The 27,788-nt window shown below is 41.3% G+C and overlaps 1 protein-coding gene across 4 annotated transcripts; it reads left to right on the top strand.

The window, feature by feature from the left end:
• The first annotated feature begins 81 nt into the window (after positions 1-81).
• ttyh2 (tweety family member 2) lies at positions 82-27,788 on the top strand. Of its 4 annotated transcripts, none has more exons than XM_086065166.1 (15): positions 82-513; positions 8,237-8,424; positions 11,164-11,275; positions 15,473-15,693; positions 17,247-17,342; positions 19,686-19,758; positions 20,975-21,044; positions 21,136-21,191; positions 22,535-22,627; positions 22,980-23,072; positions 23,147-23,289; positions 23,753-23,941; positions 24,017-24,095; positions 25,724-25,750; positions 27,066-27,788. In XM_086065166.1, exons 1-15 carry the CDS (start codon positions 385-387, stop codon positions 27,090-27,092), a joined length of 1,596 nt encoding a protein of 531 aa, XP_085921292.1. In that variant the 5' UTR covers positions 82-384; the 3' UTR covers positions 27,093-27,788. The 4 variants fall into 4 exon arrangements, with proteins under 4 accessions (XP_085921292.1, XP_085921290.1, XP_085921293.1 ...); XM_086065164.1 differs by having other exon boundaries at positions 26,957-27,788; XM_086065167.1 differs by lacking the exon at positions 25,724-25,750 and having other exon boundaries at positions 83-513.

Genomic DNA, 27,788 nt, shown 5'->3' with positions numbered 1-27,788 from the left:
GAACGTAAAATGCTTCAAACTACTTATCTGGTCTACGAAGACCCTCTCGGTAGCGTCACGTGTCTTGCGTCAACGCATGGCTATGGTGCACGCTCCCGCTGGTTCACGGGCGCGCGCCGAGGGTCCAAACATACACGGGATACACCGGCAGCTCCCTCATTCCTTCCTCGTGATTCCTCGTCATTCCTGAACAAGTGTGGGATCCAAACGGATCAGAACATTGTCCTGTGCGTGATTTGGTGTCGCGTGGAGGAGGAGTGCGCGTCTCCACCACGCACGGAGCATGTTTTCATCACCGCCTTTGTCTCGCATGAGACAGGACTGAGGAGGTGCTTTGAACTTTTGTTGGTGCTTTATTTTGGTTTCATCTCCGTCCGGGCAGGGATGTCTTCTTCACGCGTGGATTACATCGCGCCGTGGTGGATTTACTGGCTGCACAGTTTCCCGCACGTCAACCTGAGGTTGCAGCCGGTGGACAACAGCTTCAAACCCGACGACGAGAACTACCAGCAGGTTAGTGCGGAGTACCAGTAGAACATCTACAACCACTTTTAATAGGGACAGCCTGGCACCCACCGGACACTACATTAAGTACACCTGTGCATATTAGAATGCGGATTCTAATATTTTTGATTTGTTTGAAAATAAAATAATGTAAAGGGATTAGGCTATTTCAAACCGGCCACACAATCTCGGTTAATAGCATAAGTGTCCGAGGTAAGTCACCTGGCTCAAAACCTTATTTTGATATTGAATCCAGACCTGTCTACAGTATATTAAAACTGTAAACCTGACTTGAAACCGCACTTGTAAATTTTAAAATGTTAAAATTCACTTGAACCCAAACATTTGTTTTGGAAACCCTAAGCCAATCTTAAAACCCAACTTTAAAATGATAACCTTAGCTCGGACCTATAGTTTGAAACCCAAAAGCTGTCTTAAAATCCTACTTTGAAACCCTAACCCTGGCTTGAAACCCTGCTTGTGAACCCAAAACCATACTTTCAAAACCCTAATTTAAACCCTATAGTATGGTACCCTTACCCCTGGCTTGACACTGTACTTGAAACCCAAATTCTGATTTGAAACCAGTACCCGTGCTTAAAACCCTACTTTGAAACCCTTCCCCTAAAGACAAGACTTCACTGGTCTTAAGGATTTGTTGTACCTAATATTTTGCCCCAACTGGTACAATGCACAATGTAACATATTGTATAATCGTTAAGGTAGTGCGCCATGTGACCGTCTTGTCGGCGTTATTGTTTTTTGTTTTACTTAATGAGCATCCACAATTCAATTTAAGAGAAAACATTGCGAAAGGTCACATGATCATGGGGATTGCTGCGTGGGCTGAACTCCTCGGGACACAGTATGTTGTTCGGGGGGGGGGGGGGGGGGGGGGATGGTTGGTCGGAAAAAAGACGTCAGGTTGGACCTCATCTGACCATTTAGTCAAGTTTGGACTTCCCAACAATACGTTTTTATCAGTGTAGCTTCGCTTGGCGTCGCCGCTAATGAGCAATGCATAATCCGTCTGTATATATACATATATACATACTTATATATGTATATTACATATAGGCTACATACATACATATACTTGTATAACAGACCTTTGTCTAAAGGCATAAAGGGTTGTCATTCTTGATGTATTTATGTTGACAGCTAGCCAGCTAGTTAGTTAGCGGTTTACTTTGTTGGCTAGCTAGCGACTTAGCCAGCAAGTTTATGCAAAGAAAACAGCTCATGCATTTATGATTTAGAATTAAAAAAAAGGAAGTAATCATGCTAGTTTACAAAAGGTGGGGAGAGTAATGAAAGGCATAAACAACATCTTGTTTTTGAGACCTGGTGAAGCAGCATGTGGCTCATCAGCCAAGGGTATGCTCGCACTCCCTATTCCAAGTAGCAATTTAATGTTTCGCATCAGGAAGCGGCTTTGTTTTTAGCAGCGGAAGCAGTGTTTATCAGTCACAGTGACACTTATCACTACACAGATTAGTATGGGATGATTAATAGGAATTATTTATTTATTTTTTTCAAATAGGTTTATATTGGAAATTGGATGTTTGTGGATCTGCTCTAACTCTAACAGACACTCTTGTCACCATCATTGTCTGTGGTGACTTAGAGGAGCAAAACAACACGCAACCCTTCGACCTCCTGAGGCAAAACCAACAAAAAGGTCCGCTCGAGTGATGGGGGTTGGTTGTTTTTTCCCCCCCCCCATGTCCTTTTGTTCCTGGGTCGCAGGGTTTGCATATGGGTCCCGGGATATACCGCAACCATACTAGAAAGAGTCTCTTTCCTGAAAACGAACTCTGAATTGTTCAATTCCGCTTAAAGTCCTTGCTTGTACTTCCTTCCTCCCCCTTGCTCGAGCGTGCCTGCTTCACTGGGACTTAATGGCATCCCAGCTGCGAACGAGGCCCAACCGAGCGCACTGTGCCGGAAAAAAAGACCCCCGTACCGTCCCTCTTCCCCGAGGCGTCGAGCAAAGCGTCGCAGAGGATGACGAGGGGGGGACTGATGATTGGAGGAAGGGCGGGGGTGGGGGTGGGGGGGTTAAAGATTGCAGTTAGAGTGCATTTGTCGCTCACTAGTAGTGGGGGGTTTATGTCTCTGGTGCCTTGTAGGAAGTGATGATGTCATACTGCACTTTAGAGACAAGATAACTGCAACATGTCCACATGACCATGGGAAATAAGGTTTATCCCTGAGGAAATCATGGACATTGAAATAAAAACGTCATGAAATCTATAGGCGACGTCTTAAGTAGTAAAACTACTCTGATTATAAAGACCCCTGAAACCATAACCCTTGTTGGAAGCTCGCTCTATTGAAACATTAATAACCCGGGCTTGAAACCTTACTTTTAAAAGTCCTCATTGAAACAGTAACCCTGGTTCAATCAAAACCCTAATTCAAATGCCAGATATCCCTGTCTTAAAAATCGAATTTAAAAACCAAAGCCAAGTTGGAAACACTTGACTTAGTTGAAACCCTAACCCTGGCCTGAAACCCTAATTTGAAACTCGAACCCTGGCCTAAAACCCTAATTTGAAACTCGAACCCTGGCTTGAAACTCTACTTTGAAACCATAACTCTGGCTTGAAAGTTGACGCCTTAATTTAACACCCTAACTCTGGCTTGAAATCCTACTTTGAAACACTAAAAACATTTTAGGGAGTCATTGGGTGGTCTGTCACTATATGTTGCCTAAAAGGGCATGTCTGACACTTTTAGGACAGCCAACTGTCAAATCTTACAATTACACAAAATGGAATTTCTGAATTTTCCCTTTGAAAAAAAATGTAGGAGAGAATTCCCACAGCCTTGCTTGTTCCATGAACCGCCACCCGTTTAGCTCCTGTCACATAGAGGGAATGTCACTGTCCACACCTGCTGTGTTGCTCTTCTTGCCATCGCACATTGAACACTGGTGTTATTGCACTTGCAGGCGACTTAAGTAGCATAGCAGATGGAGTGTGTCTGTATCACTGTAATTATTAATTATAATCAGCGCTTATGTGGCAAGTATTGATTTGAACAGGCATCAGGCCATACATTTCAGCCATGGATTTACAAGCCAGGAAGGGTATGACGAGCAGATGGTATGTATGTGTTTATGCTTCATCAAAAAACGTCTGTTTGTTTCGTATTTCAATGTATTGGCCGCCCATTTAAGTAGCAAACTAGTCGGGACTAATGATTTGAAGGAAATTGATTGGAAATGTATAGATTATTTAAAAAAACCAAAATATCTTTTTTTAAGAATATTTTTTAATTTATTTTTTATATATTTTATTGATATTTAAAAAGACCATTTTAAATGATTTTTTTCCACCTATGGCTATCTTTTTTTTCTTCTTTTTTTTTTTTTTTAAGATTTGTTTCTTTAATATTATTACCTGCCATTATTTGATATGCTATCCAAGGATGCACGCTGGTCCATTTGGCATTTATCATCTCTCTGATGACTGTTATTATGCGCTCAAACCCCTCGGGGACATTTTGGCTACGGCCTTCATCACTTCCCCCTGATGTTAACGCCTACACACACACACACACACACACACACATGTACAAGCACACAGACAGACCTATAACTCAACTCTGTAATTTCACACGGAGATAATGCGTTTGTCAGCCTTGTTTCTTTACAATTCTCATGTGTTAAATTGCAGCCAGCTGACAATGCACTGATTGTCAGTCGTAGTCTCTTTTCACGCGGAAATCGCACAAACTACTCGCACCGGCGCCATGACGAAAGATAATTCATGTGGCAACCCGTTTATGCAGCAAATAAGTTGGGGTAGGTTGCAAGAGATTTGATTGTTCCTCGAGATGTTGTCTTTCAACAAAAAAAAGTCTAAATTATTCTGCATTACTTTATTTTCATTTCCTGCTTCAATTCTCACTGCAGTCCGTTTAGGCAGGAAACTAGTTAAGCATAAGATAATTTTTCCGAGGTGTTATTTCACCACTTCACTGCTAGAGAGGTCTTTCAACATTTAAAAAAAAAAAAAAACGTCTATGATGTTAACAAAAATGTTTTACTTCCTGATTCAGGGCATGCCCGTTTAGGCAGCAGAGTAGAGGATTATTGTGCCCCCTGTCACTAAATGTTGTCTTTCAATGTGTTTGGAAAATGCCTGCAGTTAAAATACTCCTGCATTAAACTTTGTTTACATCCTCTTTCACTTCTTGTGGCAGCCCGTTTAGCAGAAAACTAGTTGGGCCTGAGGATGAATTTAGTGGTATTATTGTGCAATCTGCTGCTAGAAATATCTTTGATGTGTGTTACAATTATTCCAACTGGAACTTTCTTCCTGTTAACTTGCCATTTTGAATTGTACTGCAGCCCGTTTAGGCAGCAAACTAGTGGTAGGATGGTAATTGGGCTAAAATGAGGGAAATTAAAGTTCAATAAATAAATGATTGTTTTCTTTTCGGAAGAAAATATGAAAATAAGTGTTTTTCTTTGCACAGATATCTTTATTTTAAGATAATTATGCTTCCAAAGAGCGGAATGTGTGCTGTTAAAATATGCAAGGTGTTTTTAAAGTTAACGGGAGGTCGGTTTGTGCGTGAAGTAAGTGCTGCAAGCAGGACGGCGGTGAGGCCGTGCGTGTTTCTGCATTCGCATCCTTTCCTTCCCCTTGCATTGCTGCTACATAATTTACAAGCGATGATTTCTGCCGAAGAGACCATCAAGGAGAAAGTGCAAACAGGCGGACTGTTCCCAACATCGGCAACTTGGGAATTGTTCTGCAAAAATAGAGTGTGTGTTGTTTTTTTTCTTCTCCCGGACAACAACAAAGAGGACATCAACTATTCTTTTGACAGCTCGGATCAGCTCTATTCCTTCCCTTCCTTCCCGTCCCGCCACATTCCCTCCTTTCTCCGCATCGCCTTGGCTGCGGGGAATCACAAGACGGCCATTGAAGCGGGCGCCGTCACATGCTGCTCCATTCAAATAGACGCCGATGGTTTCCCTTTGCACTCGGCGAGCTGCGTGTTACCATGGCGATGCACTCAGTGTTTCACCTAACCCGGAGTTCTCGTTTTTACCGTCCCACATTTGCTTCGGCCTGCTCTTGTGTTTTTGTTTCATGGATCGACGTGACCCCGCTGCATGTTTGCACAAAGCAAATGAAGCGAGTGCAATTTATGACCACTTTATGCCTCTCCGTGACCACAAACATGCAAAAAACATAAAACCCTAACCCTGGCCTGAAAGCCTACCATCAAACCAAAATTCAAACCAAAACCCTAACTTTGACATTTGTAACCTAATTCCGAAACCTTCAATCCAAAGTTGTGACTGTAACCTTGAATCCAAACTCTCATTTGGAATCCTTACCCAGACTTGAAGTCATAACTTAACCCTAATTTGAAGAATACGCCACGTTAACAACCCCACTTTGCACATTGCCACGTACCCCTTTCACAGAGCAACTCGGGGGGGGGGGGGGGGGGGGGCGGCAGTTAAACAGGCAAAAAGGCCAAAAAGAGTCAGCATAATAATCAACAGAACCGTATCTTAGCAATATTGCGTAGATGAAAAAAACACAGTTCTGGCAATGTTCTTAATATACATGAATGAAACTTCCATATTTGATTCAAACCTTGAAACCCTCATTTAAAACCAGAACTCAAACCCAGGCTTTAAACCCCAATTTAATATCCTAAATTGAAACCATGCTGTAATTTGTTTAATGGGTCAGTATGACCCGCCCCATACTTATTAAAATGTAAATTTGAATGAATGAATTAAAGAAAATAATGGAAATAAGACCAGCATAAGCTTTTATTCAAATTTTTTTGCACAAAAGTTTTTTTTACAGGTCAATTTGACCCGCAATATAACACGAAGGGCATGTAATTTCCTCTCATTTGTGCGGCTGTTTTATGATGAAAGTCGAGCGGGTCGCCATCATAGCCGTGAAATGAGACAGATGGAGCGAAAACGAGCGTCCACGGTTCCATCTTTTGCTCTTTTACGGTGTCAAACGGACCAGGCCCGTCTTTTTTTTCTCCTCTCTTTCAGTTCGCCGTAATCCAGCAGATTCTCACTATTTCGGGTTGTAATCCTGCTCTGCTCTTGCAGGATGCATGACACTCTCGCCATGGGAACATATGGCTCGGCAAGCAAAAGATGTTAGGCGCACTAGAAAGGAAAAGGAAGGAAGGGGGGGCGGGGTGGGGGGCCCAACCCATCTGCTCGCATTGGACGATCTATTTTCGTCCCATCTTTCACAGAAGGTGGGACCAAGAGGAAGAGGAGGGTGTCGGTGGGGGTTTGTAGGAAGAGTGGAGATGAAGAGCAGCGCAAGGAGGTGGTGTCTGCTCGCCAGCTGGAGGCGAGGGATGCTGGCAGAGAAGATGAGAGCCCCCTCGTAAGCAGTTGGCCTTGTTTCTGTGAGCCCCTCAGATGTGGAGATGATCACGGCTCGCTGTCTTCCTCACTGATCGTTACTGCAACTCGCACGAAGATATCTGACGGAAACAAATACGAGGAAACGCCAGATTTGTTATCTTTTTTTTACCGATTCTTTTCAAACAGACAGTTGCAGAGAGCGTTTGAACGGAGCCAATTTATCTTGAAACCAGAAACCAAACCTGAAACTGTAATCCTGACTTCAAATTCTCACTTGATCCCCTTATTTGAAACCCTAACTTGAAACACTCATCCCGACTTGACACCGTAACCCACACCTGAATCCTTATCCAGACTGGAAACCTTCATTTGAAATCCTCCTAAACCTAGCTTTAAACTTTAAATTGAAAACTCCAAAGGGACCAACTCAACTTTTTCGGTTATTCATTTACCCCCCCAAAAAAAATTGTACAACACAACCTCCAAAATTGAGTTGTTTTGTGGGTTATTCATTTGCTCCAACTTTTGGGGTTAAATGAATAAACCAAAAATGTGGGTTGGTCCCTTTTTCACCCATTCTGGGTTATTGGAGTGTTGGGTGTGTGGAGTGTTGTTTGAAATCCTACCTTTATACCTTAGTTTGAAATCCTAACCTTAACTTGAAATCCTGGCCCTTACCTTGAAACCCTGATCCTGACTTGACACATTAACCCACGCCTGAAACATTTTAAAACTGCTCGGTCAGAAAAAATAACAGTTTTGGTATTTAAAAAAGAAAAATGGACCAGCCCATTACTTGGGTCAGTTTGACCCAACTGTGTGTGTGTGTTTTTTTGTGTTTGTTTGTTTCGAAAAACCCAATTTCGGGGTTGTTCATACAAAAAATTGTGTTGTTTTGTACAGAACAACCCATGAAGTTGGGTCTAATTGGCCCAGGTAGCGAGTTGGTCCAGTTTTTGACCAAAATTTGATTACTTTTGACCCATCAGTTTTTCATTTGATATAAAACTCTAGCCCACACGTGAATACATTGCCTTGAGACCCCAATTTGAAACCACAACTCCAACTTTAAACTCTAGTTGCACACCTTAAACTTAGCTGAAACCTTACCTTGATAACCGAGTTTGATACCCAAAATTGAAACCACAACCGAAACCCTAACCCCAATTTAAAGCCCTAATCCAAACTTTAATAACCATACCTAAAGCTTGAGCCCTAACCCTGTCTTAAAACCTGAACTTAATATTTCAATCTTGAAACCAACCATGCCTAATTTGAAACGGTAATCCTGACTTCATATTTTGATTTTTGAATGATAAACCATGTTTTTTTTTTTTTTTTGGTCTTGTTCAGTCTCTGCTGTTTCTGGGCTGCGTGGCGGCAACGGTGCTGGGTGTCAACCTGCTGTGTCTGGCCATCTACCTGAGCTGCCTGTGCTGCCGCCGCATTGATGACGACGACGGCGGCGGCAGCGAGGACAGCAAGAAGCCGACGTCGTGCTGCGTCACCTGGTCGGCCGTCACCGCAGGCCTCATCACTTGGTGAGGAACGACAACACTTCGCATTGTCAGTCTGAACTCCACTTAATTTGTAGTCTGTAAGCCTGGTTTGAAACCTTAACGTCAAGCCCTAACACTGACCCTTTAACTGAAATCTGTCTTTAAGCACGGACCGAAATCTGAAAGCCCTAACTTTGGTTTATAAGCCCAAATGGATACCCGCATTTGAGAACCTCAATTTGAAGCCCTAACTTTAAAAACTCTAACCCTGGCTTGAAAGCGTACCTGTATACATTAATTTGAAAGCCCGACTTTAACATTAGCCCTGTCTTGTAAACCTAAGTTGACACCACATTTTGAAACCTTAACTCAAACTTCAAACCATCATTCAAAGCCCTAACTTAAACACCGGCTGGAAACCCACATTTGACCCAAACCTGAAACCCTTTGTAATGCTAATTTGAAATCCTAATTTAACCCAATTTGAAGCCCTAATTTAAAACCCTATTTCGAAATCCTAACCCAGGCTTGAACCCTCCAAGCTTGACGAGCTGATTTGATCTCAAACCATAATTCAAACCCCTCACTTGAGACCCTATATTTTCTTCAAGCCCAGTTTGTAACCCCAACCCCATTTTCAAATACTACATTGACACCTTAACCCGAACTCAAACCTGAAACTTTATGCTAACTTGAAACCCTAATTTGAGACCACAATCTTGTCTAAAAAAGCGCAATCCAAAACTGAAACTAACGCTAGCTATAAACCTTAACTTGATACTATTGCCCTAGCTATACCCTAACTTGAAACCCTAACCCAAACATAAAACCCTTAGCATCGTTTGAAACCATACTTACCCTCATTTGAAACCCTAACTTGGAAACCTTATTTAAAGCCCTATCCCTTGTCTTCACGTTCAACATACGATAGCATTTCCAAGCGCAGAAAATAAACAGTGACTTTTACTCAACATGGTCATTTGAGAGCAGAGTTTTTATCGTCTCCGTGTAATAAAAAAAAAAAAAGAAAACTAAACTTCCCTCTTGTTATTCTCAAGGTGTTTTCTATTTCCCCTTCGATTTACTCCGCAAACGCTTCGCATGCGCCACGGCGCTTGGCGTTTCCTTTCTTTCGCTTCTCTCGTGTCCTCGCAGCAGACAGACAGACAGACAGACCGTGCCACCAAACTTGTCTGGTCACTTCATTTAAGTTCATTAGGTACACCTTCAGAATCCACAATGCCAGATTTGAGCTGAACACCAGAGGAGGAAAAAAAAAAGTATTTTACACAAAGATCATCATACGCCGTACAGGAAGTGATGGCGCGTGGTCGGAGCTTACATCAGATGCTCACTGACACGCGCTCTCGCTCTCTTCCTCTGTGCAAAGTGGCTAATTGAATCTAGCGCGGGACCGCTCCAAACCATGTGACAGTCATGTTGTTGTGCAACACGCTTCGCCAGTCCCGCCACTGTCGAGTTTTTGCGTTTTCAGAGGTTTTTACTGTTCTTTCGTGACTTGCTCATTATTTAATGCCGCACGGCGTTGCCCTTTTGCTAGTGCCTTTTTTCTCTGTGACCTTTAAAGGTGCAGTATGTAACAACAAAGGCAGTAAATTATGTATCGATTTGCCGCCGGTAGTTGCTGACAAATATGGCGTGTTCGCTATCAATGAGTGTTTTTTTGATGTTGAAAAAGGGCTCCTTACTCACAAACACAAGACATAACATGAAACAAAACAAATAATCGAGACAAAAACACAGATTATGACTAACAAAAAAAACAAAACAGGACATTCGTCAAACGACGTAGCAATAGTTGCTCCTCTTGTCCGTTCGGCTGCCAGTTTGGGTCAAAACGTAAATATTTAATAAACCCGTCTGAGTCGATTCGTTTTAGCCGTCAGCCTTTTTTTCCTGCGCCGCTGCTGCTGCCGTTTCACTTTAGTTTCCCCCTAAATTCTTCCCGTCTTTTTCTCTGCATTGTCATTCCTCGCCGTGACAGTTGTGCTGTCTGTGGTTTTCTTTCTTTTTGGCTTAGGCTTCAGCTAGAAAAGCACATGTGAGGCAAAATTGGCGTATTAAAAAAAAAAATCTTGAATTAATGAGACTGTTGCCTGGATTTAAGCCTGGGAATTTTTAGCATCTGCACAATGGCGGGGGAACAAAGAGGAAGAACATTCAGTGAACCAAACACAAGTCTTTATGTGCATCGTTATCATACCTCACCATGTGTACCGACTTGTGTGCGCTAATACCTTTTCACGCCGTATTTTTCTCTCTCTTGCCGTGTCTTTTATTCGCCACTCGGCAAATATTGTGATTTATTCATGTCACATCTCGCGACGCGCGTCTTCGCCGCTAGCGCTAGGCTCAAACACGCTGCATGTACTAGCTTGTATCTGCGGGCTAAACGCTAACAAGGCGCCTTGTTATTTAAAAAACGAGCACCGTTGTAGTGCCATTGTCATTCATGCAGGGGAACGATGGACAGCATTATTCATGATAATAAAAGCCGTTGTGCTTGCGAAGCTAATGTTACGTAACATAAATAAAAACAGATAAACAACAAAAATATTTCAGCCAGGACACATTTTTGACGCTAGGCTAACTTCAAACCTTAAATCAGGACATATTTTCACGCTTGTTATCTTTGCCATCTTATTTCCCTTGTGTCATCTAAAAAAAAAAAAAGCCTAAGAAAAAGTACTTTTGAAGTTACTCCTGTCTCTGGTCGCTGAAATCCGACGAATACACGACTGACTGTACTTCTCCCCGCAGCGTTGCCGTGGGCGTGGGTTTCTACGGCAACAGCGAGACAAACGACGGCATCTACCAGCTGACGTACTCGCTCTACAACGCCAACAACACGCTGGGCGGCGTGGACAACCTGGTAGGTGCAACGTAGCAATGAAGTGTTAGCGTTAGCCACTCGTTTGAAGGTGAGAGCATTGCTAGACTTGTTGTTAAATGAACGTGTTGTGATAAAAGAGTCAATCGGCCTGCATGTACTTTTAATTATCGGGTGTTAATTAAGGTTTTGGTCCAGTGACGTTTAAGAGGCTGTTGTTGTTCTTACTACTCGTAACTTGAGCCTGTCAACACTTTTCTTCTTTAATTTAAGGTCGCTACTGTTTGCACTGGCAAACAAAACAATGCAGAAAACAAAACAAAGACCACATTTGAAACCCTAATTTGAAACCTTAACAGTGGCTTAAAATTATAAAATGAATCCCTAATGCTAGCTTGAAACCCTGCCCCACATCTGACCCCCTAACCCTGGCTTGAAACCTTGATTTAAAACATTAACCCGAATTTGAAACCCAAACATGATACTCTAATGTGAAACCCTAAACCAAATTTGAAACCCCAATCCTGTCTTGAAACAAAGCCTCAAAAACCCTGTCTTGAAATCCTTAACCAAACTTAAAACTCAAACGTATCACTATTATTTTAAACCCTAACACTGCCTTGAAACTCAAACCATGTATTAAAACTTGGTTTGAAACCTTTACTTGAGACAGTAACTTGAAACCCTACCCCAAAGTTGAAACCAGAACCTTTGCCCGAAGACCTAACTTGAATTTGAAACCCAAGCCTGACTTAAATCCCAATCCCTTGAAACCCTAACTTGAAACACTAACCCTAATTTAAAAACCAATACTTTGAAATAACCCAAACTTGAAAACCGAACTCTAATCTGAAATCCTACCCCAAGCTTAAAATCCATCCATTAGAACTCACGCTTGACTAAACTCAACTCTATTTATAGAGCAAAACAGTCTAACACCAACTTGAAAACCAAACCCTATCCTACACCGAAACCCCCCCTCCCTGTTTTTGTCCATGGAGAGAAAGCGCAAACACAACCCAGCTTGTCTGAAATCTTGCGAACGTGTGAACTCCATCCGGCACATAATTAGATGTGACATTCTTTATTTGGGAATCCCATGCTCGGTGCTTTCCTGAAGGGACCGCATCGCACACATGCGGTCCATAGACTGCTAAGAAGTGGTCTTCTTAAGCAGCACAAAGAGCCCAGTGTGCCGACGTTCCCTCACAGGAAACAAAATGCTTATAATGAGGGCGGAAAAGGGGACAATTCAGAGCTTCAACTGAAATTGGAGAAAGGCCGGACTCCTTTGTGGACCTGCTATGAAGGAGGCAAGACCTTGATTGGCCACAGTCTGGAAGATATGCTGATGATGTGTTGAGGAACACCCTCTCTCTCTTTGGAAGTGAAGCACAAAGATGGAGGGTGGCCAAAACAGAATTGGAACCAAGCACTACTAATATTAAGTCGGGAGTTCGGGGAGGTCTTGGCAGTCACCCGCTGGGTCGGGTCCGCATTAGGGATGGCCCCCTTTTTTCATCGCCCTTCAAAGGCAAATTAATGCCGCACCAATTTTGCAGAAAGAAAAAAAAATTCTGGTCCATTTATGTTTAAGGGGCCGCCATCTGTGTTTACATCTTTACAGGCAGCTGCACTAGCGCTGTATTTATTTCCGCATTCCTACATTTAGAGTTGACATTGAACTCAACAAACCACTTCCTCCAAACACGCATGGTCTTCTCAGCGCTCCATCGCGTCTCCGAGGACCAACTTTGCGGCCGTCTGACACAGGCCGGCACATGTTTCCGCTGAGCTCCATTAGCCGGCGGCGACGAGGATTGCTATCTTTGAGTTACCTCACACCCGGGTTCCATTACACGCTCCGGCTTCCCTGTTAAACTTTAATTAGGGCCCGAGCACCACACGCCGTTTAATTCAATCTTGCGACATTTATGATAATCATGATCAAAAATATTGCGCTATCACGGTGTTAAGATTACAACGCTAAAATAAAAAAATACAAATATATGGAATATATAAAAAATACATAAATAAATAAACATATATGTATATATAATAACAATTTATATGTTTTATAAATAGATCAATAACATTTTAAAATACATATAAAATACAATTAAAAAAATTAAATAAAACAATAAATAAATAAAGCTTGATATCCATATTCTGTTTTAATTCTTAAAGCACAGTGTCCAATCACTGGTGAGCTATTTTTTAGAAAAGAACGGTGGGCTACTCGTGTTGTCCTTGGGGATGACTAGTACCCACTGGTACCAAGTTTTTTTGTGTGTTTTTTTTAGGACGATGCACATTAACCTGCAGAGCAAAAAGGTGTTTGCACGTCTCTTTTGTCTTTCTCATCTCCCTCCTCCTCCTCCTCCATGTGTATCTGCTCACCCCTCCCCTCTCTACTTGGCCCATGCCTCGCAACAAATTAATTAATGTCACTAATCTCACAAATGTTTGCAATCTAGGAATGTATTACCTGAAATACATACAGCGCCCCCTGGAAAGTAAAAAAAATTCACAACCTTGACACCAGTTTCACGAAGAGACACGAAATTGAGTGGACGTGTCTCATGACAGGACGCACGGAAAAGTCTTACAAACCCATGCACAACATTTTGACATATTTTACCCCCCTGTTTAATCGCAAACTTACAAGACAGCAAATTTCCAATTCCTGTCAGCTTCACTGTATATATGTCACGTGCCGACTGCTCTCTTTGTCTTCTTTGTTTGTTTACAGCTTGTAGAGATAAAAATCCCAAACTCAAATTGCTTTGCGCCCCGACCTAACACGCAGCCAATTATTGCTTCAACCAATCACGCTCGGATGAATTCCACTGGGAAAATCGTATCTGGGATTCAACGGCGAAAATCACGTATAGGATTGCTGTTTTCCCTTCCCCCACACCACTTCAGGCGTTTTGAGATTCGATTCTCACAGGGTTGTATGAGCTGCGTGTTGTCCTGCCGAAATAATGGTAGCTTACTTTTCAGTAGGTTCATGATCATATCAAATAATCTAATTGCGATTTTTTTTTAACATGCAATTGTTTTTTTTAACAAACGCAGGCAATAAATAAATATATCAGATTTATTTATTATATATATAAATGTTTTGGATTTATTAGTTAGTCAAGTGAAAGACTACTTACTGACTACAGTTATTAACGTACTAAACAAGAAAAAGAAGGAAAAAAAAGAAAAATTCTATAAAATAAATGTAGAATAAACATAAATCCGTAAATCTTAAACCCGGTTTGATTAGATGATTGGTGACCAAAAGTAAACTAGATTTGACTAGCTAAAAGCATGTCTAAATTTTGGCATGGTTGGTGTAATGCAAATTCATTCAGTCAATGTTTTTTCTTGGACTTTTGAGTCTGTCGGTAAAGATATCATCATCAATCAACATTTAAAAAGAAATGAGCTGGGAGCCGCTTCGTTTGGCCAGGAGCCAGCTGCGTTCCTTCCCACAAGGGCACACAATGGGGCAACTGCCCTCTTCTATCTGCGCTAGTCTTGCAAAATATCAAAGGAAAGACTTTGCGCTATATGAAAATAGTCACAAAAATGAGGCCATAAATAAATAAAGCTTACCAACCCCCCAAAAAATATATAATTTGCACCCCAAAAATGTGCAGCCTTTGCGATTTCTTGATTTATGATCAGGAGGCGGCTCATGTTTAGTGTAAGTGTTAGTCAGGAGCGCTTGTAATTTCTTGCACCAGTCGGAATTAGACAGACAATTATGGATAAATTGTGCCAACGATGGCTGATCTGTGAGTTCCATCGTCTCGTTTCGAGAGGCTACGCGATGAAAATAGCAACTAATCCCCTCACACAACAATACCACCAGCCTCCATTGGGCGCTAAGCACCCGCAGCTGAAGGGGAGCATTTATTAGCCGTTTTAATTATTGTGTCTCGCCATTTCCTCGTAAACAAGCGCTCCCTCCGAGCAAAGTCGGGCTGTTATAATTAAAGGCCGGGAAGCGCTCGTGTCGAGTAAATTCGGCAGTTTGCCGTCCTCCTCGGAGGGTTCATTAGCCGCCGGCTCAAAGTGGTGAACACAATATCGGTCTCACCGCTGCTACGTGTGGTCAGATAATAATGTCTGGTGAAGCAGCATGTGGCTCAGGCGCAGTGTTATACGAAACAGCGGCGCTTTAAAAGCCCGGATCGTCCATCTTAGAGTGGTGTTCCTTTTTTTTTGCGTTGTGAGCTGCAGGTGAGCACCACTATGGGCAACATGAAGAGCGGCCTGCATCAGCACCTGGCCCGGCTCGATGAGATCTTCGCCACGCGCGGCGACTACGTGCAGACGCTGCAGTTCATGCAGCAGATGGCCGACAACGTCATCAAGCAGCTGGTGGGCCTGCCGGACTGGGCCCAGGCCGATGTGAACCTGGCGTCCGTGGCCAAGCAGGCGGCAAACGTGGAGTACTACAGGTGAGAATACTTGAAACCCTCATTTGTAATCCTAATCCTGGCTTCAAACCCTAACTCTATTTTGATATCTTACTTGGAAACCAAGCTCGGAATGTCCTAACCTTGACTAGAAACCTTAATCTAGACAAGAAATCTTGACTTTAAATCGTAACCCTGGCTTGCAACCCTACCTGGAAGACTTGAAGCCCTAACCCAAACAAGAAAGCCTCATTAGCATTACCTTGTTTGTCTTGAAAACCATACTATGAACCATTAACTCAAACTTGAAACCCAAATTTGAAACCCTAACCCTTCTTTGAAACCACAACTCACGCTTGATACCCTAATAAAATCTTGAAAGACTACTTGGACACCCTAACCAAAGCTCCAAACTCATATTTGAAACCCTAAATGATGCTTGAAACCCTAACCAAAGCTTGAAAACCAACATGGGCACACGAACCAAACCTTAAAAAACTTAAAACCCCAGATGTGAAACTCTTATTTAAGAGCCATTACCCTGGTTTGAAACTAACTTATGTTTGGCTCTCTTTTAAAACTTTTTTTTCTTTTTTGAACCTTGCACGGGAACCCTAATCAAAGTTTCAAATGCTTACCCAGACTCAAAAACCTTAATTTTTAATCCTTGTTTGAAACCCTACTGTAAAACCCCTTGATACTCTAATTTAAACCCATAAACCCTTGTTTCAGACCTCAAATCTGTTTTATCACTTGACTCCTTAACCTAGATTTATAAACTCATATTAAACTAAAAATGTATATTAATATCCTAACCCAGGCCTGAAACCCTTATTTGATTCACCAACCCTGACTTAAAACCCTACTTTCAATCCTTAACCCAGGTATCAAACCCTAGTTTCAAACCCTAACCCAAATTTGAAACCCTACCCTCAACTTTAAACCGTAATTTGAAACCCAAACCCTAGTTTCAAACCCTGACATGACTTGAAACCCTCATTTGAAACCCTATCCCTGACTTTCAACCTTAACTCATTCACTGCCATTGACGACTATAGTCAAAAATTCATGTGAACGTTTTCTATTAGTTTAACTTTTTTTTTCATTAAAAATTACATTTATAACAGATATAAAATTTGTGATTAATCGTGAGTCAACTATTGAAGTCATGCGATTAATTACGAATAAAAATTTTAATTGTCTGACGCCCCTTATTTTTTATTTAAAATTTTTTAATTAGGGGCGTCAGGCGCTTTTTAAAAAAAAATTGTAATTAATCACATGACTTCGCTAGTTAACTAACGATCTGTTCTGAATGTACAATAAAAAAATCTAGGTTTTCATATTCTTGTTTTTTTAATAATAGAAATAGTTCAAATGAATTTTTGACGTCTATAGCCGTCAATGGCAGTGAATGAGTTAAATTGGTGAAGTCCCATAGCCCTGACTTCAAACCATAATGTGATGATGTCACTCTCCTACTCTAATCAGTATTTGCATGCTCAGCTACTTTTATATACATTTACCTGCTCAGCAAACGTGTAGCAGCTGTACATGGTATTGTTTGTATGCTGATGTGATTTTTTGTGTCGCAGGTGGCTGGCCTACCTGCTGCTCCTCATCCTTGATCTCATCATCTGCCTACTGGCTTGTCTGGGACTCGCTAAGCAGTCTCGCTGGCTGCTCACCACGTGAGTGCCGCGCCGTAATAAAAGTCGTCTATTAGCGCGCCAAGTGCTAAATCCCATTCCGAGTTCACTGTACGCGCCGCTTTCTCCACAACAGATGCCTGCGACACATTTAATCAGCGGCCTCGATGTTTACCCGCTGTATCCACTGAGCGTAACACTAACACGACGTTCCATTCTACCCTCCAAATCAAACACGACGTGATCCCCTTTTTGCATTTAGATGAACACAATGACAACAAGCAGTCAATGTAGTCATAATAATAACTTCCTCATGCTACATACCTGGACTGCTAAGGAGCCTCATTAAAGTCTTTCAAACCCAACTTTGAAACCTTCATTTCAAACTCCAATCCCAGCCTTGAAAATCTTTTATCAAACCCTACCCCAAGCTTGATATGCTTCCCTGAAACCCTAACCCTGAATTCAAACCTGACTTTGAAATTCAGCAACCTAAGCTTGAGCTCCTAATTTTAAACCCTTTGAAACCCTACTATAAAACTACATTAGAGTCCTCGTCCAGGCTTTTAAACCTCAATTGAAGCCCTATCCCACATTTGAAACCATACCCTGAAAGCCTAACCCTAAATTCAAACCCTACAAGGACTTGATATTTGGAGCCGGAGGGTCACGGTTCATGTGGAAAAATGAAAAAAAGATGCTAGTCTGCTTCCTGGCCACTGCCGAAGTGCCCTTGAGCAAGGCTCACGTACCCGTACCCCCCCCCCCCCCCCCCCCCAAGCTCAAGAGGTGCTGCCCCTTTCAATTTGACATCTCTCCTTGCATGGCTGCATTTGCGTGATTTGGTTCTCCATAGCGTGCAATATAAAAATCGACAGCAGAGTGTGAATTTGAGTTTCCCCTTGAGGGGGAATTAACCCTAGTTTGAAACCCTAACCCAGGCTTGAATTGAATTGAAACCGCAACCCTGGCTGGCTTTTATCACCATTGACGCTTCTCTTTTGGCAGGGCATTTTCTCCCATATTTTGCGGCACCTCACTCTGCTGTCTCGCTAATGTTAGCTGTAGACAACGGAATCTAGCTTACACTCTTCACTTAGCCTCTAGCTAGCAGCGCGCTTAGCCCAGTCGCCAATGTGCAGTGCTCGCTTCCTCCGGGGAGAGTTCACAGGGGCGTAAAATCCACCGGAACGTCCGTCCATCCAGCCGTGCATCCCCCTGTCGCCCTCAATCGCTCAGCTACGCGGCTACGCGCGTCCTACTAACCACAACAGCGCACATGCCGCCACCCCACTTCAACCCGCATTTAGCCCCGAGTCCCTTTGTCAAGACATCCCAAGGGATGCTCTTTTTTTTTTCTACTAGAGTGGAAGTCAAGCCAACGGCTCTCCAAGCAGGGGAGCAAGTGTTAGCATCACAAGCTAGCAGGCTAAATTCCACACAAACAAGTATCACTAGCACGACTTTGACCTCTAGTAATCCTCTGATAGGCTTAGGTTTGTGTTTTAATGGGCCTTTCACTTGCCGAGTGCCTTATGTCACGATGAGATCATCGTTTGTCCTCGAGGGTGCGGAGAACAGCTGCATTTCTTTTCCTTTTTGTACTATTTTGACAACTGGCCAGTGACATCATTGTTTCAATCCCTCAGGAGAAGACACTCACATTCAATTTACAGTAGATTTATTTAGTATTCTTTTGGTTCCCATTTTATCCGCTTATTATTAACTTTTTTAACTCTATTAAGTAATTAATAAAGTAATTACAGAATAAAATAAGTTTATAATTGCGTTAAACTGTTTTTCACAATTTCAGTTTTTCTGATTTATAAAATGGCTCCGCCAGGCGCACTTGGGAGTCCAGCAGGTCACCCCTCCCATAACATAAGAACTTGAGAGCAATGTTTGCATCAGCAGTTATCTGGCGCAATTGTGACATGCTGTTAACTAGTTGGAATGGCCACTTTAGAGTGCCTCGTTGTTGGGCATGAGTGTGCACAAATTGCACATGTCCCACATAGAAAGGCAGGATAGCAAGGAGAGTGGTAAAAATGTCCTACCTAACAGCTTACGTGTGCGCCGAGGCTTCGGACTGGTGTGGCTACTTTAGAGCGCCTCATTGCCAGCCATGAGTGCACGCACCATGGAGAAAAAAGGGGACAAGTGAGGACAGAATTTATTTTTATTTTTTTTACAAATGCTTGAAAATGTGATGAAGCCCTTTGAGACTCTTGTGTGATTAAGGGCTATATAAATAAACTTGACTTGACATGAAGCACATTAAAGCAACCAGAGTAGAGACTGTAATTTTCAAAACTGTTTTTTAAAGCTTTTTATTTGAATGCGATCATTTTGAGTGTGTCTAAATGTGTTTAAATGCCCCATCAGGATGATGCTGTGCGGGGTGCTGACGCTGATACTCAGCTGGGCCTCGCTAGGAGCAGAACTGGCCGCCGCCGTGGTGAGTTGCCTGGCATGCCATCTGTTATAAGTTTATTTATTTAATTAATTTGAAAAAATTTAAATAACTTTCATGCTTACTGGTACCCGCGGGCGTGTGCGGATCCATACGTAACCGCGGAAACGAGCCGGAAGAGATGGCACCGCTCATTGGACAATGAGGAGAAGGTCTCTCGTTAGTGAAGCGAGCACGTTCACAGCAGCCGGCCACGTTGCCGTGGCAACGTGCTCATCAAGTCTGCGTGCTAATTGTCACTTTGCACGCAGGTCATGTAGCGTCGTACGTGGTGCAGATCTGGATGAAAGAGTTTTGGTAACATACCAGGTTTAGCTTTTCAAAGTTTCAATTCAAGCCTTCGTTAAGGTTTCAAACCAGAGTTAGGGTCTCAAAAGTTGGGTTTCAAGCCATAGTTAATGTTTGAAGCCAGAGTTAGAGCTTCAAAGTAGGGTTTCATTTTTGGGTGGTGGTTTCAAGGTAGGGTTTCAAGGTTTTAAATTAAGGTCTCAATCTAGCATTAGGATTAAAAAAAAAAAACTGGAGTATTAAGTCAGGGTGTGAGATTCAAGTCACTTAAGGCTTCAAGCAAGAATTTGTTTTTCAAATTCAGGTTTTAAACCTGAGTTGGGTTTTCAAGTTAAGGTAGCAGTCTTCATTTTAAATTTGGATACATGTTTCAAGAATGCATTAAGGTCTCAAATTAGAGTTCTAAATTAGCATTTTAAGCCAGTGTTAATGGTTCAAGTTATGTTTTTAGCCAGGTTTAGGATTTCAAAGTAGGGTTTCAAGCTGGGTTCAAGCCTGAGTTGTGGTTTCAAGTTAAGCTTTCAAGACAGGAGTCTAGTTTGAAGTCACTGTCATGGTTTCAAGTTCAGGTTTCAAGCAAGAGTTACATTTTCAAATTAGGTTTAGAAGGCTGAATTGGAGTTTCAAGTTAAGATTTTAAACCATGGTTAGGATTTGAAAGTAGAGTTTCTAGATGTAATTAAGATTCAGATTAGGGTTTCAAGCCAGGTTTAGGGTTTCATGTTTAGAGTTTTAAGACAAGAGTTAATGTTTCAAAGTCGGGTTTTAAATGGCTTCAAGCTTGGGTTGTTTTAAACCAGGGTTAGGGTTTCAAAATATGGTTTCGAGTTAAGGTTTCAAGCCAGCGCCGGTCGAGTTTGGAAGTCAGGGCTCCGGTTTGAGTGCATCTGACAGTGCTGCGTGTTATTTTTAGGGCACAAGTGACTTCTGCGTGGCGCCTGACAAGTTCATCATGAGTCAAATCAAAGGAGTCATCGGCACAGGTACGACTAAGAATAACGCTGAGTCACCCCCGGCTACGAACCTCGTCTTGATAATGCTGACTTGTCCTTTTATCTGTTTGCTTGCTTGCAGATATCGTTCATTATTATGTTTACTGCAACCAGACGCTGACCAACCCTTACCAGCAGGTACGCCGCAAAACAGTTAATAGTATTAACAATATGTTACATAATCAAATTATGAGATACAGCTGCCAATATAAAGTCATGTGTTTGGAGTGAGCACGTGTACCTAATGTTGTGGCCAGTGTCAATGTGTTTGCCTTTAGTTTACTTCTTCATTTGAAAAAAAAAACAAGCTATCAAGTGAACAAAGTTTAAAGAGCACACGAGGTCACTGATTTGCTAACAAACAAGGCACAAACTCCTCCCCCTTTTATTTTGGTCAGGCTGAATGGCCGTTCAAAGGTTAAGTTTGGGTTTCAAGGCTGGATTGAATTGGGGTTTAAAATAAGGGCTCAGGTTTTAAATGGGTTTCAATTATCATGGAATGTTGTTTTCAAAGAAATTACTCTGTATCTTCTGTTCCCTGGTGGTGAAATTGGAGACTTACACTATCATTTTTTGGAGCGTAATCATCATTGTTGTTGTCCTCTTATGACTGCCCGCGACCCTCTTGGGGATAAGCAGTTAGGAAAATGGATGCAGTCATATCATATTCACTGGCAACCACTTAATTCAATATCAAAATTTTGATCATCTTCAACTTGAAACATCAAAGTAGGTTTCCAAACAAGGGTTAAGGGTTTGATTTCAAGCCAGAGTCATGATTTTAAATTAGGGTTTCAAATGTTAAGGTTGTAAATTCCGTTTTTTATGCCTCTTGAGTTTGGCTTTCAAACAAGGGTTAGGGTGTCAAGCAAGGGTTGGGATTCAAATTTGGGATTTCAAGTTAGGGTTAGGATTTTAAACAAGGTTTAGGGTTTGAAAGTAGGTTGTCAAGCCAAGATTCGGTTGTCAAACAAGGGGCGGAATAATAAAATTAGAGTTTCAAACAAGGGTTAGGGGTTTACGTAAGATTACAAGTCAAGGGCAGAGTTTCGAGACAGGATTAGGATTTCAAGCAAGGTTTGGGGTTTTAAAGTGGAGTAAGGGTTTCAAGTAAGGGTTTTGGATTAAAAAATTGGGTTTCAAACCAAGTTTCAAGTAGGTTTCCAAACCAGGGCTACAGTAGTCAATTTCAAGGCCAAATTAGGGTTACAAATTTGAGTATCAAGCCCAGGGTAAGATTTTACAGAAGTATAGGGTTTCAAATGCCAGGAGTTGGTCTTCAAATAAAGGTTTCCAAATACGGTTTTAAGTTTGAGTTATGTTTTTTAAAGTAGGGTTTCAAGAACGGGGTAGGCTTTCAAGCATGGATTAGGATTTTACGTTAGGCTTTAAAATGGCGGTTTAATATTATTATTATTATTATTATTATTATTATTATTATTATTCTTAATCATCATTTTAACTCTGCTCCTCGTTTGCAGCCTCTGACGCTTTTCCAGAGATCTCTGACCACCATGCAGATCCAAATCCAGGGTTTGCTGCAGTTTGCCGTGCCGCTCTTCCCTACAGCCGAGGTACCACACGCACACACACACGCACACGCACACACACCCACAGGTTTGTTTTACTATCTTTGTGGGGCCATCTCGTTGACATAATGCTTCCCCTAACCCCAACCATCAAAAATGATTGCCTACCCCTATTCCTTACCCTAACCTCAACTATAAACCAATTCAAACCTAAACTCTAAAACCAAGTCTTAAAGAGGTCGAAACTTGTGTGGCCCAGCAAAATGGCCCCACATGGACGGATGGGCCCCACAACTCTGTGAAATCCCGAAATGTTGGCCCCACTATGTAACGAAAACAAGACCACACACACACTCACACTCACTCTGCCTCAGCAATGCTGTCTCTGTCCGAACAGCGAGACCTGGTGGGCATCCAGCGCGTTCTCAACTCATCAGAGGCCAGCCTGCACCAGCTGACAGCCCTGTTAGACTGCAGGGGGCTGAACAAGGTGCGACAATGCAAACAACAAGCAAGATGGCAGCACACGTAATGTAACCACATGAACCGTCTACGTTTTTGCAGGACTACCTGGACGCCATGGTGGGCGTGTGTTATGACGGCGTGGAGGGCGTGCTCTACTTGTGCCTCTTCTCCGTGCTGGCGGCTTGTGCCTTCACCATCATGCTCTGCGCCATCCCCAGAGCGTGGAGACAAATTGCCAGCAGGTCAGTGTGCTGTCCAAATGTCAGTGGAAACCCAAACAAGAAAATTGCACCTTCGAAGTAAGCAGAACTTTACACTACACCGTATTTAGTAATCCACAGAATTGAAAAATCCAATTACACCAATTGTTCATGAATGAATGAATAAATGAATGTAATCGCACCTCTTGTCAGGTACTCATAATAACCACCGCCTTGCTAAATAGAAATAGACAATGACTAGAAATAAGACACACAATTAAAAAAAAAATGTTTATACAAGATCTGGCTCTGTCATGCTTAGTCACATGCAAAGTACTACACGTTATTTGATGAACGCCATTTGTCTATTATTAATGATAACCTCCACCTTGCCCAAAAGAAATAAAGACAATTATTGGCAATAATCCATAACGACTGGAAATAATCCACAAAATCCGGAAAGTTTCAGCAATAAAACTAAATGTCGCTCCTCCGCCACCCTCAGCGAGCAGGATTACGACGACATGGACGAGGAGGACCCTTTCAACCCGCAGCGCAACCGGATGGGCTCACAGAACCAGAACCACACCACCGTGCACAGCTTCTGCAGCTACAGCAGCAGCATGGGCAGCCAGAACAGCCTGCAGCCACCCGCCCCGCCGCTCTCCGGCGCCCCCATGGGCGGCGACTACATGTGAGGGCGTCATACCGTACACATTGTTGATGATGCTGATGTTGTTTGACGCGTCGTCGTCTCATTTTCCCTCAGGAACCAGACGGCTCTGTTTGGCGGGAATCCTCGCTACGAAAACGTGCCTCTGATTGGACGAGGCTCGCCGCCACCCTCGGTAAGTCGGGGCTTTGCCTGAGCATCGTTTAGCCTTCCGACATGAAAAAACAGCAAGCAGACCCTTGACATTTTCTTTCGTTTGAAAAGCGAATTGTCACATGTTGCTAGGGAAAATGTGTACCTGTCAAGCTCTGCTGCCTTGCACACTAGAAATAAACATGATGATTGACAACTAGAAATATAATCCACACTGTCAAAATCACTCCCTGACATGCTCAATCAAACAATGTAATGTAAATGTCATCTCTCCCCTCGACATTCACTATCTTGCACAATAGAAATAAACAAGATGACTTGAGAAAATCCACAATATCCCCAAAATAGTCGATGTACGTGTCATGTTATAAATGCCATCGTTCCCTTTGCTATTTATTCATGATAACTGTCACCTTGAACAATAGAAATAGACATGACAATGAGAAATAATAGCCAGTATAGTTGTGCATATGTTGTCACTTGTTGCTAGGCAGTAATTTGTGCACCCCCAAACCTTCATGATACAAATATTTGCACGTCAATCAAACGTGCACAATAGAAATAAACATGACTAGAAATAATCTGTAAAATCAGATAAAATGCAATAATGTTGTTGTATATATCTATCACGAGGCAGAATTCAAGCGGCACTATGCATGATACAAAAGTCTCCACATGCTCGACAATCTCCGCCACATTACACAATAGAAAAACAATCCACAAAGTGAAAATACAGCTGTGCAATGTATGTGTCATTCGACTAATATGTGTAATGATGACCTCACCAGTTATACAGTATATGGTAACCACCCTCTTGCACAATAGAAATAAACAACAAGTATAAATAATCCACATAAGAAGAGTCACACTTAGTCACGCAATATACGTGTCATGTTGTATGATGAATGTGGTCGCTCCCTTTGTTGGTTATTTAGAATAACCACCACCTTGCACAATGGAAATGAACATGATGACTAGAAATAATCCACATAGAGGAAAAACAGTCATGATCCGTCACGCGATTTATGTGCATTAGATAGCTCTCTTTTCTGGTTATTTGAAATCATCACCGCCTTGCACAAAAGAAATAATGTCACTTGTTGCCAGGCAGAATTCACCTTCCCCAAATGCCTAATAAATATTTGCCTGTCAAAACATGACACACTGAACAATAGAAATAAGATTTTGTGGCATATTATTTGTTTGATTCCTCAGTTTTCGTAACTGAGTCCTTATCCCCTTTTCCGTGCAAGCGTACACTTGCAGATGGAGTGGAAGTAACACGGTTAAAATTTCATGGCGACGTGAACATCGTTTAGCGTCAAACTCCTGTGGGAGACGACAACGATGAGGGCAGCACTCGTTTTCTTTTCTTCTTTTCTCAGATGAACTTGAAAAGACTCTCCTCGCTCTGACAGAAATAGCAGCGCTCGTTCCCTTTTCTCTTTCAGTCACGTTTTAAAATAAAAAGTAAATTTTCCGCGATATATTCCTTTAATGTGCTCTGGTGACGCCATTTTGCTGTGCTTCTCTGTGCTGCTTTGTGCTCATTGCTTTTTGGCTAACAGCTTCTTTTGTTTATTTTGTTTGTTGCTTGTTTGTCCGTCATTTCTCTTCTTCTTCTTCATTTATTTCAATCAACTTTTGAAGATTTACTCTCAGCCGTATAGAACCAGAGTAAGTCTTGTTTTCATTTAACTCTTCCATCCCGAGCTTTTCCCAGCATCTTCCTATTTTTTAACCCCTCCTTGCATGGCCACCGGGGGGCGCTGTAGTTTGCATGACTGTCATAACATAATATTGCTATTATGCTATTATATTGAGTTAAGTGGTTTGTCAGATGCATTATTATGATGATGATTGTGGCTTGGACCTAAATAGTGACACACACTAGTTGAGTAGCGAGGCTGTAAAATTTTCTGCATGTTTTTAATGCAAAATAACATAGCGCCATCTGGCGGACGAGTGTACAATTACATGTATAGAGCTCTGGTTCAAATATAAATAACACGGGAAAGGATTTTGTTAATTGTCAGGTTTTTAAATAAATAAATAAATAAATTACAGCCGACGGGTTATAGAAAAAAAATATTTTAAAACATTTTCATTTCCTACAGTAGGTGTCAAAAAATACTTTCTTAATTTTTTTTTAATTAAATGTCAGTTCATATATATTACTGTATAGATAAAACTCAAAAAATGTATTATGTGATTTTATTATTATTATTATTATCATTATTATTATTATTATTATATCACGTATATACACTGCAGAAATATCCCTGATATTCTTTTCAGACATGTAATTGTTTTTATTACTTTTTTTTTTTACCTCAAAGGTCACTTAAGTTTTTTTTTCTTTTTTAAATGTAGCTTACCCATATAAGGTTAATATCTATCTATCTATCTTATATATATATATATTTATTTATTTATTTAATATTTGAAACTATTCATTTTAATTTCCTACAGGGGGCGTCAAAAAAAAATTGTTTGTTTTTAACCTTAAAGAGTTTATATTATTACCATTGTATCGATAAGAAATCCGTTATATTGCTGTTATTAATTGTGTTTTAATTAATTATAGTATTATATAGTTATATGCCTTTTTTGTATCTCAAATGCCGTTGAATGTTTTTTCCACGTGTTTATGAGGCTATTTATATATACTATATTAGTTTTTATCTTAATTTCCTATATCAAGTGTCGAAAATATTATTTATATTATTTTTAAGTTGTAAATGGTCATCTTTTAACGTATAATTTGAATTGGTTGAATAATTAATCATCATCCCTATTTATTTCAGTGCAGGCAAAAAAAAAAAGAGTCTCTTGTTGAAATCTCACATCGGTCTATGACGTTGTTGTTCTATGTCCTGGCAGTATTCCCCCAGCATGAGGGCCACCTACCTGTCCATGACTGAGGAGCAGCGTCGGCACTTTGGCAACGACTTCCAAGTGTAAACTTGTGGACTTTTTTTTTTTCCTTCAGGGAAGCGCCACCTTTGTTGTGTTGTGAAAGTAAGCTGGGAACGCGGTTCAAGTGCGAGACGTTACCCCTGTGGACGTTGAAATGTGAGCAAAGACTTTTGAAAGACACAAATGTGCACATTTTTGCCCCCCACCCCTCTCTCAAATGAACCCGGAACAGAAGCCGAAAGCTAAAAAAATGTTTAAGATTAAGCAAAGTGCACAAAAAAAGTCAATTTTTGACATGATTTGTCTGTGTATCTTTTTCCTCGGCTGTTATATTGAGTACATATGGAAACAATAGCACTGTGGTAACATTTATTTTTATTTTCTGCACACTTTTCTGTGTGCAAATCTCCTGAGACGACGTCGAAACACTTGTAAATGATTTGTACAACAACTTATTTTTTTAATTATTCTTTGTGCCATTTTAAAATCTATTTTTGTTTTGTTTTTCTACTCACTGAAGGGCCATTAATGTACAATTTTCTTTGCATATCAACTAACTTTAAACTGCCCTTTAGCACGACACCAGAAGCTGTTGTGCTGCTGCTTTTAACCACCACATTCAGGTAAACGCGTTGGCTTATAATAATAATAATAATAATAATAATAATAATAATTCATGCGGTTTTATTTCAGCATGTCACACTGTGTACAGGCAATGAGAGTGAAGCCTAATTTTGTGTGGGGTTAAAAAGATTTTGTGTCCATTTTTGTGTTGAATAAATACATTTTTAGTATG

The sequence above is a fragment of the Leptonotus elevatus genome, chromosome 20, assembly GCF_054856555.1.
Source record: "Leptonotus elevatus isolate MCC_2025b chromosome 20, RoL_Lele_1.0, whole genome shotgun sequence".
NCBI lineage: Eukaryota > Metazoa > Chordata > Actinopteri > Syngnathiformes > Syngnathidae > Leptonotus > Leptonotus elevatus.
Note: the sequence above shows the minus strand (reverse complement) of the source record. Positions and strands in the feature narration are given on the sequence as shown.